This window comes from Lepeophtheirus salmonis, chromosome 6, assembly GCF_016086655.4.
Source record: "Lepeophtheirus salmonis chromosome 6, UVic_Lsal_1.4, whole genome shotgun sequence".
Classification (NCBI taxonomy): Eukaryota; Metazoa; Arthropoda; class Copepoda; order Siphonostomatoida; family Caligidae; genus Lepeophtheirus; species Lepeophtheirus salmonis.
The window spans coordinates 14,972,274-14,992,324 of NC_052136.2; the positions used below are offsets into that span (position 1 = coordinate 14,972,274).

Consider the following 20,051-nt stretch of genomic DNA (forward strand, 5'->3'; position numbering starts at 1 on the left):
TTGTTCATTTATCTAAAATATTTATATTTTAAAAAATGCTCTGTTTTGACTTTTTTGTGTAAAAAATATATAGATTTACAACTTCAAAGGGGTTCACACAGCCTTTTAACATGGATCATAATCGCTCAAACTAAATACTTTTTTCTTTTTTTTATACTAAAAGGAATACTTTGGACAATGATCCCCACATTTCGAGAAAAAAGTAATAATAATTAATGACCATTGTAATGTATATGTTCAAAACAATAATTATCACAAATAGAGAATATTTTAATAGGGGCTCTAAAGAAAAAAATAGCATCAGGTCCTCTAATCGAGATCATCAAACACTGAAAGCGTAAATGCAATCGAAGAGACTATTATAGACTGATATTTTATTTATCTTTAGAAAACATCTTCATCATAGTATCTATTGTGTATCAATTGGATATATTATTGTGTACTATTGACCCAAAACTTCCAGTCAGGTTATGATTTTATCCCCGTTATTTTTAATTACTAGGTTTCACTACGTAACCAAACGACAGCTAAAATAAACAAGTTTTGTTTTTAGCCCATATCTCAAAGTCTAAAAATGTCGGAGAAGCAACAAAAAGTCAACGCGTGTACAATCTCCTTCACGACGGTATCAGTGCCGAAAAGGCTGCAAAAGACTGTTGACATCCCCATCCGGACTGCTTACTTCATCAAGAAGCCCATACAGTTTCATTCGGCCAAGAAGAATCAAAACTTCTGTAGCAACAGTATGGATGACTTCTGGCCTGCCGTCGTGTGGCCCTCCTCCAGTCCTGACCTCAACGCCATGGACTTTGCAGTTTGAAGCGTTTTGAAGAAGAATGTCAGCCATACCTCTCATCCACATGTTTATTCTCTCTGAGCTACTATTAACACTGTGTGATACGCCATGGACATGACCTTTATCGTCAAGAGCTGCCAAATATGTTTGTCCGCGTTTCGAGGTTGTTATGGCTTGTGAAGGAGGACATAATAAACCTTTAACGGATTTTAGACAGGATATCTCGTTTTCAAATTCTAATTTTTTTAAAGAAGATTTGATATCTTATATATACAAAAAGAAACATATCTTTTTTCCTCCTCCGTTTTTGCTGCCTAGCAACAGTTTTTGTTTTCTTCTAGCTCTATATACTTTTAGAAATAAGAAGTAAAGGGTAGATTGTGTTAGCTAGTTAATTTGTCTTGGTTGAACACTTATGAGAATTTAATCAGTTCAATAATTTTCTAGGTAGTAACATGAGGGGAGATTGAATTAGCCATTTAATTCGTCTTGGATTGCAGCAATTCAAATGAACACTTATGAGAATTTAATATGTTCAATAAAGCCAAATGGTGACATTGTCTAACTAATTTGACATATTGCTTTGGTAATATTTTGAAGTACCTAAGACCCATAAAAATTATATTGAACGCAAGGTACTAATTTATTTGGAGGTAAAATAATTTTAAAGTTTTTATGACGTTGGTGTAAATATTAAGCGATATTTACTTTAGGAAAGTTAGGAGTAGGTTAGTTTACATGGGGTTAAACAGGGTTTAATTTACAAAGGTTACTATGTATTTATTTTTTTTGTGATAAAAAAAACATCAACAAAAAAATTATTAATCATAAATTTGGTTTAGCTACATACTGAAATGATTGTTACGTAGCTATCTGTTGATTGTTTACTGTTACTGATTATTTGGAATCTTTGCAATTCGTTGAGTTGTTTTCCAAGCATGGATAACTGTGGGAGTGTGGTCGTACACAATACCTATTTAGGAGTAATTCTGACGAACATAACCTTTTTTTTTTAAATCAAACCCAAGAGGCTACTCAAACAAAAAAACGTTCTTGGGTTTTTTAATTATTGTTTGAGAATAAATTAGGTACATTAACATTCAATTCAAATAGACAAATTGAAGTTATGAATGACGTTATTTTTTAATTTTTAAATTATTTGACCACCACCATTTTGTGTCCAAATACGTCCCCGCCCCATGAATCCGTGGAACGGGTAGGCTCATACTAGTCTTGTCTTACAAAAAAGGTTAGATAAAACAAAAGAAGGATAATAGGATTAGAGTGCTCCCAAAAGTAAACAGTTGGTAATAATGAGTCCTAAATATGTCAAGTTGGCAAATTAGATTAGACCGGTACAACGAAGTGGAAATAAATTCATAAACTGAATGGGATTATGTGACTCCTTAATCATAATGACTTCAACAGTGATGAATCAAAGGGATTCATGGATTGTTTTAAAGATGTAGCCTTCCCATAGGATCGATCCATTCACTGATCGAATTAAAGTTTATATACCTACAGCTGATATTATGTCTCTCAGGAATCAGAGCTACCATATTTCATTTAAATGATCTAAGGTTTATTTACAGGGTTATTTTAAAAAAGAAAATCAATATATTTTTTTAAATGATTTCCCAAAGAAATTATTATGGATTTGAAAAATAAATCAATCCATTAAGAGATTGGATAAAATCATATATAGCTAAATACAGTATTTAACCGTATTAAAAATTTGTTTTGAGTTGTTTCATCTTAATTTTATAAAGATGACATTTTTCTTAATATAGTCATACTACAGCAAGTTTTAATGTCCCCACTCTAAACTTGGCCCGTCCACACCAAAGCAAGGTAGAAATTTTTTTCCCAAAATTGAATATATATTCTTTGATAAATTATCGTCACTTTATAGTTTCAAATTATTCTGATTAACCCTTTGGAGACACTGCAAACTGATTGTCGTAATACAAAATGATCCATTCACTTATTTTATTGGAAAGGGCTATATTGGGGCCCACCAAAGTCTTTTATATAAAATAAAGTTTTTTTACTATAGTTGGGTATATTAAATCATCCCACAAATTTGAATAAAATAATTTACTCAAATATATCTATGAAATATTAGACTGTTTGTATTAAAGAAGTAAAAAATAAATTGGATTTTCTCCTTTTCTTTAGAATTGTTCAAGATTTTATTTATGTTGACGCACAATATATATAGAAACGGTTCGAAAAACGAAAACGATTAAGTTAGAGATAGGAAGAAAGAAATAAGGAACGGTGTTAAATGAGTATGTACATAATACATGAAACATTGGAAATTCATGAGTTAGGGACATTGAAAATGAGGTCATGAGGATCATGAAACCTTTTATCCATTTCCTCATATTTACCTATGATTTCCCCGCACAGGAAATGGAGCCTGATTTGCAGTCTTCGTTTTTGTTTTATATGACCTTTTTTGTGAGGTGGATCTGTTGAAAAATTGAAGTAGTAGAGAAGTATGACGTACCTTGCGATTATTATATAAAAATTTTGAGTTCCAAAAAAGAGGACAAACAAAAAAAATGAATTAAAGGCACGTTAATATTTTGATATTAAAGAATTGATCAATGATGGTTTAAATATTATATTATTAAATTTTGATTGTTGTTCTTTCTTTCTTTACTCTTAATTTGACTTTTTAAAGTTGGTATTCAAAGGTTTGTGCCACAAAAAAAAAAAAACTGGACGTTGTATGGACTGATAAAAATATCCTCAGATTGGATGTAAAACGAGGGCATCCCGGAGAAAAAAACAGGACATTTAGTCAACCTATCCAAAAAATACTGAATTGATTTCATTTTGTATTCCCTTGCCCACTTACATAAAGGTAATACAAAATCGGGTGTACTTTTAAACTTCTTTTTTTTTTCAATTGGTAATCTAAACTTAATTTTCTACTACATTCAATTATATTCAAAACCTGATTGAGTATTCGTCTGTGATCATAAAAGACGTAGAGTATCCTTGATGATTTATTTCAAGGAGTTATGGTAAGCCCTTGTTGTACTCTGAGTAGAATTAAGGACTGACATTGGAGTAATTCTTGCCAATGTCTTGTTTATTTCCTTATTCCCCTCCTCTCTCGTCACAGCTGATTTTAGCTGATCTAATGAAATGTTATGAGAGCTAAGCTGCTCTCCTCAAACACATTCTTCAAATTGTCTGAGGTATCCTATTCATTTTGGGTTCTTTTACACCCGATTTTCATCACTACCCATCTATTTACAATATATATAGGTAGGTTAAAGAAAATGTGAGTTTGCCTAAATTGTTTATATATACCCAAATATATATTATATATTTGGGTGAGATTCGAAAGTACTTAGCTCTTGTTAAGCTGTAAACAGTCCCAACAGTTATAAAATAGTAATTCCATAGTAGAGAAGAATGGATCAACCTCCTACACGTCGTTATCTTTATTGTGTCACGCAACCTTTCATCCAAAAAGAAACCGAAAAAGTCCCGAAATCCTCTGGTAGTTAGCCAAATAAGTCAATCATACCAACCGCTATGTATAGCTTATATACTATCAGACTATCAATGTCATATTATTTCACTACAATTTGTAAAATGAATAACATATATGTGTGGTGATACCATAAAAGCAAGCTGGGATTTTCTTGAAGAAACAGAGAAAAACGCAATATTAGTTTTTTACTTCAATGAAAAACTGAAGAAGATTTTTTAAAGAGTCAAATACAATATTAGACCACTGAAAAACTTTAAAACGAGTTATTAATATCATTGATAATTGCTTAAAGTTTTACATGAACATATTAGTTCAGTCCATTTGTTTGTTCGGTATTTGAACTTTAAATCGAATTTTGATATTATCAATCCAATCAGCTTCAGTTGGTGAGGCTTGTTCTTAATCAGCTAATCCCTTTCTTATTTTATTTATTCTCGAAATGTGAATACTTAAACAATCTTCTTTCAAAATAATTTTCACGTCATGATGTCTCAGTGTCTTATATGATCAGTGTTACCAAATAACCGATTTTTATCAGGCTCAGCTAACCTATATAACTGCAGCTCCTAAGGACTTTATTACTTTTTTGAATTAGTATAAATTAGAGTACTTTAATCAACGGATACGTTTATCATACCCTCGCAATATTGAAAAAAACTATCCAAGCTTGCTTTTACGTTATCGCCACACATATTTATTTTGTAATATTAAAATCTACATAGCATTTTTGTTTGTTTTGCACTAACCCTTTATGGCACACAAAAACTATATTCTCAAATTGGACCGATCACTAAGAGTTCACATTTATAGTGAATCAAAGGATTCAATAGTTGAATCTGTTTGGTAATTTAAGTTTAAAATGAAAAATATTGTCTCTATCATAATTCTATTTTTATTGGTATTTCATAAAAAAATCAAAATTTTCAATTATATTATACTTTAAAACGCATCCTAATTTATTTTATTAATCAACAGAGAATATGTATATTATTTAAAATATGAGTTTAAATATAGAACAATAATACCAATATACTATAAGAGCAGCTATATATACTCTAATTAATGATATCATTGGAAGTGATCCCATTAAGATCCCACTCTGAATTTTGAATACGTTTGAAAACAGTTACTATGACATGTTGTACCAAAATTAAAACAAAATCAGTTTTGCTGCTTGGCAGGGGCGTCATTTTGAAGGCTGCACCGGAGCACCAAACTTTTATTTTTGATTAAAACAAGATTATGAATTAATATACGCTAAAGTTGGTGTTTTTATACGTCTTTTGACGTAATTTTTGTTGAAATCGAGCTACTTTAAGCGGAATTATGGCCTTTTGAACAACACCAATCCTACGTATTAGGCCAAAATTTGAGTATTCTCCCACATTTGTATCCAATTTTTATTGTATCTATGACATATGTATCCACGACATTTGTATCCATGGCATTTGTACAAAATCTCATATATCTTAGCTCAGTTAACTCCCAGTTCATTATATGTATATGTATGAAAATTGAATATGAACAAATTCAGACCTTATATTCGATGTGATTACAGTTAGTACTAATGATTTAACACCACATATTTATTTTTAAATTTTTTTTATATATATAATCAGCCAAAAGTGATAGATATTCTTTTTTGTCCGTAATGAGATTGTATTTTGGACATATATTTGCCATTTTTCGTTGCTTGTCTCTTATCCTTGCTCTTCTTGATAACCCCTCAATCCCATCCTCATTTATTTCGACGCTAGATATTTCATCCCTCCACTTTTGGTCATGCCAGCCCATCTTCATCTCTTATGTAGGTTATTGCACACCAATAAAAATATGCAGTTTGACAAAATATAATTAATAAAAAATGTGGATACAAAAGTCGCACTTATTTACTGGGGGGGTACAAATGTAATGGATACAAATGTCGAAGATACAAATTTCCAGATAAAAATGTCACGGATACATATATCTGGATACAAATGTGGCAGAATCAATTTGAGCGGGCCTAGAAACGGCCCAGGGGAGTCACCAAACCTTAATATTTCACACACTCTCTTATTTCATATAGAAAAACCAGTTCACCAAAAATCATCGAAATCGGTGATGATCATGCCGTAAATTGCAAAAAAAAGTGTGTACACTTGACCCATTTATGAAAATGAACAAATTATGGAATAACCATTAGGTATCAATGGATATGAGCTGACAACAAATACATAGGGTATTTTTGTGTTAGGAGGGTAACGTTGTGCCTACTCATTCCAAGTCCTTTTTCTGTTTTTGTAGGGGGGGGGAGGGCTGGGAGGTGAGGAACGTGCATTTGTCGTATAAAATAAATATTGCCAAAAAATACATTCTATAGAATGTGTTATAAAACCCAATTAATTACAATTTATCTCTTGAGTTTTTATTGCTGCGATTTATAAAAATCATTTAATAGCTTCAATTTCTAATATACAAAAAAGAAAAACAAACAATTTTTCAATTCATTTTCAGTATTTAAAATTTGCAAAAGTCTTTGATCACAAATAACACATGATGTTAGATAGCTAAACAAACGTCATTAGATTTTTAAGGATTTCAAATTGGTGCAGAATCCAATAATTGGACCCTTATATACAATTATTTCGTTGCCTTTTGGAAAAATGAAGCTATGCGACTACACCTTGTATTATAATTATTAATTATTCCCCAATTTCAAAGTATATACATGTTATTACATCCTCGATCTTTACACCCAAATGTATTAATAATCTTAATTCAATATTGACTTAGATTTGTATAATACATGGTTGACACATATAATCAAATATAATTCAAGTTTCTTACTTTCTGTATACCTAGATGATAATTCCACATATATATTTACATACACACACAATTCGACATGTTTATTTTTGTCCCTCTCAAAGGCATATTCATGCATATACATATCCTTGTCTGAGTGTCTCTTATTTGACAGCTCAAATAATATAATCAAACTTATAAGCTACACACTTTGTTGATTTTGTGAGTAACTCGTATTTTCTTAGGATTCTGTTTCTAGGATATATGTTTTGTGTATATACATATTTTCCCATGAGATTCGAAGAAACAGTCAAAGCTTTCTCCTGATTGATCCTTTTCTTCAAGAAACTCTCTATATATGTAGCTTATACCATACTATAGAAGACAGAGAATGTTCATTTGGGATGAAGGCGTCTTTATTTTACTCAAAGTATCATGGTGGAAGAGAGATCATCAAGCTTACTCAATTATGTATGATTAGAGAGAGAGGGTAAAAAAATGATGAGGTTACTTGAATTATCACATACTATACCTTACTACATTATAGCCAATCAAATGGATTGGATTTCAGAGGAAATGTTGTGCAATGAATGGATATTTATATGTTAGGTATATCAAATTAACTCTCCAATTGTTGTATGATCAGAGATCCTTTTTTGACGTTCTTAGTTTTTTCTTTAACAAGACTGCAACTGACATAAAAAGACTAGGTATATATACCTATTATTTCAAAATATATACACAAAGGATTTTTTTCTATAAATGTTGATACACAATGTTCATTTTGAATGTAGGAAATTGACATTGGGGGGAGAAAAAAAAAGTAGAATTTTATACAAAATACGTATATTGACAAGGATATCAAGAACATATCTTTAATATAATTATTATTATCCATGAATAGTAATGAACATAACTCCCCAAGAAATTCTCAGCGTTACTCTCTACTTTACAAGAGCACACTCATACGTGACTAATCAATACAATAATACTTGTATCTAGTGATGAAAATCTTGTGTATAATGGGCATGTTTAAAAAAAACGAAACCGAAGATCAACATGGTAACCCTAACAATTGGAAGAATGTTCTAGAGGAGAGAAAGATTAATGCTCATGACGTTTCATTAGACCACCTACAATCAGAATTGATAAGGGAGGAAGGAGAAAAGGTATAAACAAGGACTTTTGCTGGAATTACTAGGATGCCGATCCCCAATTCTACTCTGAGTCCAAACAGGACTTACAAGGATAAGTCCTACTCATGAAAACTGCTATGGAAAAGAAAATTCATTCTTCAGATTACAAATTCAAAAAAAAAAAAAAAAAAAAATCGGCTAACTATATAATGAGATACCTGATGAGTACTTTATTCATGAGAGCATTTCAAGATAAAAACAAAAAACATTCATTTCAATCTAGCAGTATTTATATTTAATTCAAATCTTAACATATACTAAAAGTGCACATGAATTATGGTATACATAAGAGACCAATAACACAAACAAACAGAAACAGTTCTCTTTCTGTACATGCACGCGCCTGCAATATTTCACTAAAAAGACAACATTGTTATTTCTTAGATCAAAATATGTTTATGATATACACCAGGAAGCACTATATACAGTGCACCCTGTATAAACGTTCGATGTTATATGCACGCGCCTGCAATATTCCATATATATGACTACATTGGTATCTTTTAGACCAAAATATGGTTATGATGAGCTTTGGAAAATAAAAAACACATATTCAGGTAGCGACTACAAAAAGCATTATCATATTATTTTCATCTATGGTAAGTACTCTTATCACACAGAGTATGGACGTTTAGATATCAATCCCTGGACAAGAGTTCATCAAACTCCTTACTGTTTTTATCCAATTCTAAGTAGTCATTCAAACTAACTTTCTTGTGTTCCCCTGCTGAAAACATTTGAAAAAGTTTACTTTACAATGCTTTTTTATGACAGCTAACATCATTAAAAATGAAACATGCTTTCAGTACAATCCATGTACTGTACATATAATGTTTGTGGAAGGTCGTTAAATAGATGTATGGCTGTAATCTAGTATAAATGCCAACTTTTATTACAAAAAAAAAAGGAAAAAAAAAGGATTTACGATTGCTTTCCTGGAGAGATATTGGATTATCCTGGAATAAAAGGAAAGAAGAAAATAAGCTCATTAACGACAAAGGAAACTTACTTTCATCATTGGAAACGAGGGAAATTAAGGATCAGATAAACACATGTTCTATTGATTTTTGTTCAACCAGCTACAAAATGAATAAATATATTCATTATAGAATGAAAGTTCTTAATATGTTAGAACTCTAACGATATGGGTTTTTTGGCAAATTTTTAAAAGCACCAATAAAAGCATTATTTTCTTCAAATATAATAATCATGAAATGTGGGCCGTCAATGCAAAAGCAAGCCAAAATTATTTTTCTCAAAATTTAGTCGGGATTACAATTGTGTTATTCTTCAAATTACCATCAATTTATATCAACAAATTATTCTAAGTAGCAAAATTCATCATCACAATAAAAGAATTAGAAATGGATAGATTACATTTAAATGACGGTATAGAGGCCACATTAAGTTTCATTAATCAAATGAAGCTTCTAAACTATACAAACATTCTTGGTATCTCAAGATGTAAAAAATTTACATGTAATGGGTATAGAGGACGATTGATAACCTCAATATAACTATAAAATTACAATAGATAGGATGTATAAAGGGTCTAACAGATCAATCTGGAATAAGTTTGGCTTAATCAAGATCAATAACAAGAGTATCAGGGTCAATGTACCGGCCTTTATTAATAACATTTTATTCAATTCGACCGCTTTCAGCCTCAACCACACGCTCGGTTCTGTGTCTGAAGCTAGCAAAGTGAGTATGATCCAGCTTTTTGGCCTCACGTACGATGCTTGCCTTTGCAGGGGGGTGGAACTTGGCATAGGTTTGCCGTCTAACTCTAGGTTTCGTGGTACAAGATAGCTAGCACATTGGATAGAGCGCCGTGAGCCAGTGCAGAGTCCTGTTGGAGCAAATATGGGCTCCCAGGAGCGATCTTGTTCATCCACAGTACGACAGTGTTATTGAGGCGTTAGAAGTAGTCCTCCTTGGTGAGCCTTTACTTTGGCCGGAAAAAGAAAGGCGGCATAATCGGAGATGGAGCGCTTACTTTTATGTATCGGGAAGACCTTTTCCTTGGTCTCAGTGATCCCCCTGTTGCTGTGGGTGTCGACGATAAAAACTTTTTCGTCTGTGAAAAATCTCAGAGAATAAATTAGGACAATCTTCAACTAACTCAAGATATTGGGATAACGATTCAGACTCTTGGCTTTTGCCGTGGATGAGATAAGATGAGCCTATCATTGGGCATAATAGGTAATGCCCGAGTCCTTGAAGTCCCAATTCATCGTAATTCTTTTGACAGAACGGTACAATAACTGTTTTGTTGGATTCGTCCAAATTGACCCCTTCAGTCTGGCTAGGAATGTTAGGGTCCTCTTCTTGCCACTTCAGAGCTTTTGAGGGCCCTTTGAGACGTCGACTGACTCGCTCAGGCGTTTTAAAGCATCATATTCAGACTTCCTGGGTACCTTGTGGAATCGATGATAGTCCTGGCGCTGTTTCCTGCTCTAGCTAATTCAGTGACATCCGCTCTTTGCATCGCTTCCAAGGATGATGTCAATATTTTCGTGGCAAAATCGGAACCAAATGGTTGCTATGTCTCCCAATCTCTCATATATGGTCGTTAACTCAACTGCAATCTCTTCGTTATTCGTATTAATGATTTAAAGCATTGTCTTGATTCATCAGTTCGATCATGTATGCTTGATTGTATTTCAAATTAACAAAAACTAATTATAATTCAACTAATCAAAATTCTGACCACTGATTGAGGGAAAAGAAGCAGAAACATTAACAGGTGACAACATAATTCACTGTACATTTCTTTGTTAGCGAGGCAATGATGTGCTACTCACGCTAACAGGCGTATTTCCAAAAAAAAATTTAAAACCTTACATCAGTCGAGTTACTAAACTAAATATATTTGTAAATACTTCGTTATTTATCGTTAAATTGATCTCCATTAAAATAGTTTTAAAATGAATTGAAGGGCTATTTTCCCTCCTACAGTTCATGTATTCTTATAACTCAGCGAATTAATGTTTATAGAAAAATTTGACAGTATGATGGCATTAATCTTTAGTGAGTGTTATAGTACTCTAATATCATATATATTAACATTCAATCCTCGGGCCATATATTTACAATGTATATTTTGGGATAATTTCTTCACAATATAAGGCCTTTTTCGTAGTTACTACACGTATTTGGGACGGCGAGTTCAGACAAACATTCGTCTATTACAAATTTTCTTACAAGTTGGTCGTTCCTAATTTCAAGGGTTAACTGTAATACATGGTTAGAGTTGAGTAGTTTTAATGAAAAAAAAACCTTTAAAAATTAGAAAAGAAAAAAAATGTTATTGCGTGTGCTCTTTCTTCTTTTTTGTTCATTATTTAATTGGTCGTCGAGGTGTTAACTTCTCCCCCTTAATTATGTATTCCTGCCTATCTTTTGTAAAATGTATAATAAAATTAATGTAAATGTATTTCAACATAACTGCAAATATTTTCCCTGCACAAATGCTGTTATGAATGTATAAGATTCTACTCTTTATAGCAGTTATTTATTTTCTCCACCCAAAATCATATAACAGGCAGTTGATGTTAAGAAGGGTCTTAATTCAGGTATACCATATGTCTTGCTCTTGCCTTCTCCTCGTGCTATTTTTTTATTATTACAACGTACTCAACTCTATACTCTAGAGGGTATATATTAATGATGTAACAGATCCAGAAATTGGGATTCCGGATAATACGCAGTTATCATATCTCACGTTTCCCGGTTCTTACAGGATAATCATCTAAATTTTAGTATTTCTGATGTGGATTCGACCACATTATATCTTACACCATTTTCTGCATATAAAAAATACAGAAACCAATGTAATACCAGACACGAGCAGAAAGGGTTAAAGGAATACTTGTCCCAATTATTATAATAGTTGTTTTTGGTGGTCACCTAGTGCAGGGAGAAAAAATTGTAATTAAGACATTTTTATCTTTCTCTAATTTTTATAAAGTTAAATTATATATTTTTCCTAGGGCAGCAAATAGCCAATCACCAACGCGGCTGACCCTGGTTAGAGGGTGTTTCAGCTTGTTCTCTAAATTCATAATCTTTCATCTTCAAAAATACAAATTATCACTTCCCCACCACTACGTTTACCTGAACCTTCACGTCGTTTCCTTCACTATATCATGTAACCTTTCTTTCAAAAAGAAACAGGAACATCGGCAACTCACTATAAAATACCGCATAAACTTCTTTTTTTTCATGTTAGCAGCTTGTGATCATGAGAGTCTGGAGGAAGGAGAGTACACACTAGATCAGAGGTGTCCAAACATTTTTAGCCCAAAGACCAGTTGTTTATTTCTTGTTTTCCGTACACACTCTATTTAATTTTCTTTCATTAATAAACTTTAAATGCTTTTGAAAGCTTACATACTAATTCTCAACTTGATAGAGTTCTTTGTAAGTTGTTCAATTATAACGAAAAGAAAAGAGGATATTTTTTTTTTTTTTTAAACTAAATCCATATGGTTCGAGATTCGACCCCGGTTTCACTGCATTTTTGGGTTACCAAACTGGTTCATTTGGCATTAAACGGCTATTTTACGTTTTTTTCAAGACCAGTTCACAAGTCAAGTCTCTAAGTTGAGCTGTTCGCGAATCGATTTGGACCCACGATTCGTTGTGACATCACTAGTATATATATATATATGAAAAAGATTTAATGTAAGTACTACATACATATGAGTGTATCATTAAAAATAGTAAAATCTTCAAAAGGATATTTTAAGAATTACATACACAATATTCAGATGCAAGTTTTCCCATAGTAACTGTTTACCTCCTGTCGTCTAATATAGATTATATATGCGAGTATTTTTTCAACAAGGAGCAGGAAAGATCGATGAACTTATCAATCTTTTAATAGAAGTAAAAACAAATATTTTGTTTTCTTACACATTTCCATATTAGAGCAAGTCTGGTAGGATTCATGTGCAAATGCACGCAGGGCCGGTGCTTGGGTTTTTCTTATTAAGAGTAAATTAAAATTTACTACCTTTATTTTCTTTAGTAATTATTAAAGTTCCAAATTATTAATATCTTTTTCAATATTCAATCAAATGATTTATTTTAGAGTTAATTTTTTAACTATACAGAGTATAATTAGTTAAGAGACCATTTACCAATCTAAATTAGTGTTGCAGTGTGTCGGTCAGGTAAATTAACAACACCTTACAGGGGCATTTCGTAGTGGTGTATTAAGTATGTTGTAGAAAGTGGGGTGACTTTTTGTAGTACAACCCTGAATCTTTTTTTTCTTTAAAAGTTGTTATCATGACTGAGGGGCGTTCGCAGGAGGAGGGGCTGTATCCCCCCACCCAAGAAAAAAAAATTAATAAGGATTTTTTTTTTAAAGAAAGGTTAATCGAGAGAAAAATATTTTTTTAAGGATTTCTTTTCTGAAAAACAGGTCATTTGTTGTGGAAAAAAACAAACCCCACCTCCCTAAAACAAAAAACGGTCGCCCCTGATACGTGCAAGACATATTTTATACACCACTGGACAACTGCTTAATTTAATTTTTATTTGAAAGTGGGGCTAGCTCATAAATTTGTATTAAAAAATATTTATTCTTCCATTTTTAGTAAGAACAATTTTGTTTTGGGATGAGGGTGGGTCGTCCAAAATTTGAGGAATTACGTAGGAGATCTTCAAGTACCTGTAGTTAAATATATTTTTAAATGCCCCAGTATCCCGGTAACCGAACAACATTAATCCAAAGATATATTATTTTCTCTTTGGTTTTTAAGTTCATAAAATTTGACGGAACTTAGATTTTACTTATTGAATATAAGTTACACAACCTCTGATATTAGTCTCAAATACTCATGTCAGTACTTATCTGTAGGTTATCAAGTTACAAGACCCATTTTCCTTCTGTATAATATTTGATCTCCTTAAAGTTATTAAATGCGTATTATTTTTGTTCATTTGTTAATCAATAACTTGATCAACAATGCCTGAGATGTCTCATTTCAAAAACATAATATTTTATTTTAAATTATAATATTTTTTTAGACATTCAACAAATATTTGTAGATATTATGTGATAAGTGTCATGACTTGTTGATTCGTATCGAATCAAGTGTACATATATTTTCCCACCAACCCTGTTTATCAGAAACAAAAACTTATACTTAAAAATCAAATGGCAAAACCTAATTGAGTTTGAACAATAACCTTTATTAGTTCATCAGTATCCGAGAATCTATGTAATGTCACGTGTCATAAATATTATCTCTTCCATAAAGACAACATATTTAAAATAAAATAAAAAATTTTTTGAATAAAAAAACTTGCTTAAAGTAAGGGTTTTCATCTGAGAAGGCTACAATTACTACCTCTAATATTTTTCTACAAGTTAATGTAGACAAGTTATTGGAAATCAAGTTTATATGGGACATTTTATACATTAAAGTTAGAAATATTTTCTTTTTTTTTGGCTAAGGATATGCAATATATATAACGTAAATCTTTAATATAGAATAAATGCTCTAGAGAGAGGCCGAAGGGATGAATCAATGATGATTAATTGATATACATGAGGTTAAGTAATTGAACCTTGGTTCACTCTAGATATTAGTACGTAAAACTCATTTATAATGCATTAAAATATATAATTAATTTTATGTTCATGTACTTTTTTCATTAGATTTGATGTGTCGAATCTTTCAAAATACTATCTACTGGGGCAACGGTTACCAACCCTTCTGGTGGCATGACCTCTTGGTAACATTGGCCAATTTAAGGTAACCCCAACAATAAAACTAATTAGTTTGATATTCCTTAATGGTATTTTTGGAGCTAAATAGTTGAATTTGACTTTTAGATATCTGAAAATCTATAGGGAGAATGCTTTTTATTTCCAATAATTGAATCACCACAACAGTTGGTTATATGTTAACTACAAAAAAGGTTCGAATTGCAAAAACCAAAAGCATTAGTGAGAAGGTTTTGATTTCTTCTATCTCGCAAGATCTTAATGCCTTTATAAATATACCTCACATATACCAGTAACTGAGAAAAGTTTGCCACTTCTATTGATCCATCATGCATAGTAGTTAATATTCCAAGTGGACCTGATTTCATTTCCTGGATTACTTGCAACATAATATCAGCAGGCATATTGTATGTTCTTCTACTGAAGTTTTTATTAAACAAGGGTATTGTATTAAATTTGTTAATATATTCAGCCCCTTACATAACTCTAACTATGTCTTTAGTTGCTAGCAGCACCAATTCCTAGGTAATAGTGTGAGATTTCTTGGCTTTGGCGATTACAAGATACACAAAATATAAGCTTTAATGGCTGCCATATTTTACTGTTGATACTTGCCGCCAAAATCAAGCCTGTTTTTTGTTCTGTTTTTTTTTTTACACCATCAGCTTTGTTCTTAAAATCTTGGGCATCCTTACTTGCAAAGTTAGTATGTTTATCGTCAAAATGACAAGTCATTTTGTTGGGTTTCATCGATTCGACTGGTATAATTTCGTTGGAAATGAAACTATGAATTCATATTTAAGATTCATTTGAAATAAGGATTTCAATGATGTATGATCCAATGAAGGACCTATTAATAATAAACCTACAAATGAATATTTAATTATAACTTCAATTTATAATCTAGGAAACATAGATAAATTTTAGATCTTTCAATCACGAATGTATGGGTAAGACCAAGATACCTAGAGACTAGCTCAAAATGTATGTCTTCTTTCTTCTTAAAATATATAATTTTATACATTAATTTCACAATATTTTTTATAAATTATCTCATCCCGAAATTTCCCAGTCACAAAATATGAGTACACTTAAAGGATATTTGAATCAAGTTTAAAGTCTACAGGCGGTTGCAGCAAATATAGATAAATTTTAAAATGTGGAGCTTGCCTAGAACTTACATTTTTAAAGAAATGTAGGTAAACAACTTTTTTTTAAGAAGACGAGGTTCAAATCATTGCACAATTTCTAGTGATAAAAAAATTAAAATTGAAGAAACTCTGCACCCCATTTTCTATAGATATTCCAGCGAAGGAAATAAAAAATAGTGGAACACTCAGTGGTTGTAAATCAATGCTTTGAAGAAAATTTTATAATACATGTATAACAATTTAAGTTAATTTTTGTCATCAACTTAATTTTGAATAATTTTATGTTCCCCAAGAGAAATATTTAACATGTGGCGTACAAGTTGTAACTTGTATACGCAATTTCTTCGTCTTGAAATACATTATTTAATTAAAATATTGGGCTTTTAAACTTAATAATGTGCTACATAATACTTATATATTAGTCATTTGTAATAAAATAATCAAAATTACACTATTAATATTTAAATCATCCATGGAATATTCAATTATTGCATTATTATCATCTCATGTTCTGTAAATCCTTCATTTAATAATTACTCATCTAATTTATTTATTGCATCTTATCATCCATGGAATCTTAAATTATCTTATTATCCTTATAGCAAATACTCTCAATTATTCATTTTATTTTTGAGTTTCAACATGAAAACCAGATAATAACCAATTAAATTAATACAGCGAGACTTGGGCTATAAAATAGTTATCAGTATGAAAACATATACATCAATTATTGTACGAATAAACAGAAGGTTTTGGATTAAATTTATTTAATTGAAAGCACAATAAGATGTGTGGCCCAGGGAAAAGATTTTTTTAGAGGTACGTAAACAAAAAAAAAACAAGCTGTGATGAATTTCTCCAAAATTGAAGCTGGATTAAAATATTATTTTTAATCCAACTTTCTTATATTTATATTAATAAACTATACCGCACTTAAAGATCAGTAAAGTAATCGATTAGTAATAGAAAGATGATAAAATAGGTTCTGTTTGAAAGTCCATATCGTGAATAAACAGGGTTTGCATATCAAATGAAGGTTCCATACTATCTTTCATATTCCTAGGAATCTTGATCCATCCCAGAAATTAGAATATGTAGCCAACAATTGACAGGAAATAAATGTAAGTGAAATAAAGGTACGTATAAATTTATAAAATAGTAAATTGGGAAAGACTCATTTTCTTGATTTTTGTTCAAAATTGGTGTTGTGTTGACACACCAATTTTAAGCTTTCACATATAAGTGATTATATTTATATATATCATAGTTTTATTGAATATCATTTATATAGTAATATAAAATAGTAGATATATATTTATATAGATAGATATATATAATTAACACAGAATTTTTAAGAAAAATCCGAACGCCTCTGGATGCTCAAGCATTATTAACACAATGATAAAACACATGTGTGGACCAATTGAATTTTAGAGGAGTAATATTATCTAGTTTGCAAGTTTTTAAAGATATAAATATCAGTGTAAATAAACGTCACGATTTCCATATAAAATCCAAATTAATACTGAATACTTCGTGTGTTCTTGTTTGCTGTTGTTGTCTTCGTCGTTGTCGTCAATTTTTTTTAACATAAATCCACATCTTCAAAGAATAAATAAAGTAGAAAATAACAATTATAATAAATAGTGTAATAAACGATTTATTAATTTATAAAAAGATTATTCTTCTTAGTTGGAATCCGTGGAGTCCCTTCTATCAGTAACTGTTAAAATACATCCTTGTTGAATTAACAACCGCCGTCCTGTTTTTTCCTTTCGTCTAGACCACTTTGATTTCTTAGGTTTCTTTTTCTTAGTACCACCATTGGGAGTACCAAGTACACTGTGTCTTTTTTCTCCACCATTGGTATGTGCATGTGGATTTAATATTGCCTTTATAGAATAGTCTTTTGATACTGGAAGTAATCGTGGACCAGACTTAACGACTGGCTTATTTTTATTTGCAAGTCTACGAAGTCTAAATTCTCTTTTAAACCTTAGCTTCTCAAATGGTATAAGTTCCTCTATTTTTGTGAGTCCATGATCACGGTACTTGAAGAGTTCTTTCATTCGAACCTTGAGTTCCTTTTCTGAACAAATGTTATTGAGTAGTTGAGTAAGTTCGTTACATGTTAGGAACTGAGACAGACTTTTGAAGGCATCATAAAGTTCAGACTGGGGGCCTGAGTCTGCTAATCTCTTGACGGCTCGGATTTGGCTATTTATCTTCAATGAATTTATTTTACTCCCTATTTGAACTATTGGATTCTGAAAGGGAAATACAAAAATATATATTACAATTAAGGAAATAGAGGAATATAATAGAAATGGATGGGTGGCATCAGACTGATTTTGACACTTACTTGCGTGTAGAATTTAGAAACAAGTTGATAGTCGCGTGCCACTCTTTTCCTCCTGACTTGTTCACGGAGCCTTCGTTCATAAATATCACATTGTGCTAATTTAAGGGCTACATCCAGATTTTCGTCTTCCACACTTTTATCCGCGATTTGGCTAACCAGAGCCTCAGTCTCTTTATCAAAGTCCTCATAGTCATCGCGATGTGGCATGTAGCCCAGAAGCATGGCTTCTTCCGAGGAGATGTTGAGTGGAGGAAGTTGCTGAGAAGAGAGAGAGGCGGAGGATTCTTTGGTGTGATCAATGGCTCGACCTCGGAGTTCTTCCTTCCAGGTGTGTTTCCCGACAAGGCCGTGGATGTAGTGGTTGTTGTATTGGAGCTCAGCTTGTTCCGGCGTTTTGGTCTCGATGTGGTTCGCAATGTCCTTCCAGTTTCCATATCCGAACTGTTCCACAGCGTCCAGGAGCCGCACTTCTTCCCGGGCATTCCAAGCGTTGCCATCAATCTGCTGTCGCCGATGGTCTTTTAGGCGGGACCTTTTCCCTTCGGAATGAGGAGTACGATGTGGGTAGACGGGAAATCCACCGTTATTCATAAAGAGATAGGGGTGAGAGTTCTTGTGCTTTCCGTTCGTGGCTCCGCAGGCGAAACAATTCAGACACAGATCAAAGTCAGGGCATTCCGCACATCGGACACGAAGACCAGGGATGTCCTCTTGACAATAGTCACAGTCATATCGGGAATACAGCTCTGAGACACCCGATCCCACTTCTTCTTTGATCTTTTCCAGAGGATCTTCCAGGGACGATTTACCCTTCCCTGACATCCTTCCTCTTGTTGTTTATTATTTCTCTCTCTCTTTCTCTTTCTTTCTCTTTTTATCTCTTTCTTTGTTTTTCCTTCCTTTTCATTCGTTACCTCTTCTTTTCTTTCTTCTCATTGGTGAGTTTTCCCATTCAAATGCAGGCGCACCAGAGGAAGTTCATTACCTCCTTGGATACCTACACGAGTCAGACTCGTATCAAATATATAACTACATATTATGAGGTAACTGCCTTGTTCTTTGACGCACGTAATTTAACTACTAAGATTTCATTTTTTTACGTTCCTCCTACAAGGAAAATGGAGTGTTGTAATTTTTGTTTTCTATTCGGAGCATGCTAAAACTTCCTACATGAATATAATATAGCAATCACAAGACCCTTTTACTATTTCTCTCTCACCCATTCCAGTATAATAGAATATATTTATATTTGTTGAAAGGCACTCCGTTTTCGCTTTTTAACGTTACATCATGATGTTTGTATATAATAAATATATGAAAAATAGAAGCTCTATAATACATACATCAAACAGAGGGGAAAAGTGGCTTAAGAATGCTAACTGCATTCAAGTAGTTTTATTAATATTAGTTTACATAGCAGCAAGCTGCAGAGAAAAGATAGACGTGTCTTGACTTTTTATTTTTTGTACCCCCGCGTTTTTATCATTAAATGTTTGGTAT

General features: G+C 32.1%; 1 protein-coding gene across 1 annotated transcript; it reads right to left on the reverse strand.

Moving 5' to 3' along the window:
- Positions 1–17,432: 17,432 nt before the first annotated feature.
- On the reverse strand, positions 17,433–19,633 carry LOC121119924 (transcriptional adapter 2B). The gene is made up of 2 exons (XM_040714761.2): positions 18,552–19,633; positions 17,433–18,456 (listed from the first exon to the last, which is right to left on the reverse strand). Exons 1-2 carry the CDS (start codon positions 19,371–19,373, stop codon positions 17,878–17,880), a joined length of 1,401 nt encoding a protein of 466 aa, XP_040570695.1. The 5' UTR covers positions 19,374–19,633; the 3' UTR covers positions 17,433–17,877.
- Between the last annotated feature and the right edge of the window lie 418 nt (positions 19,634–20,051).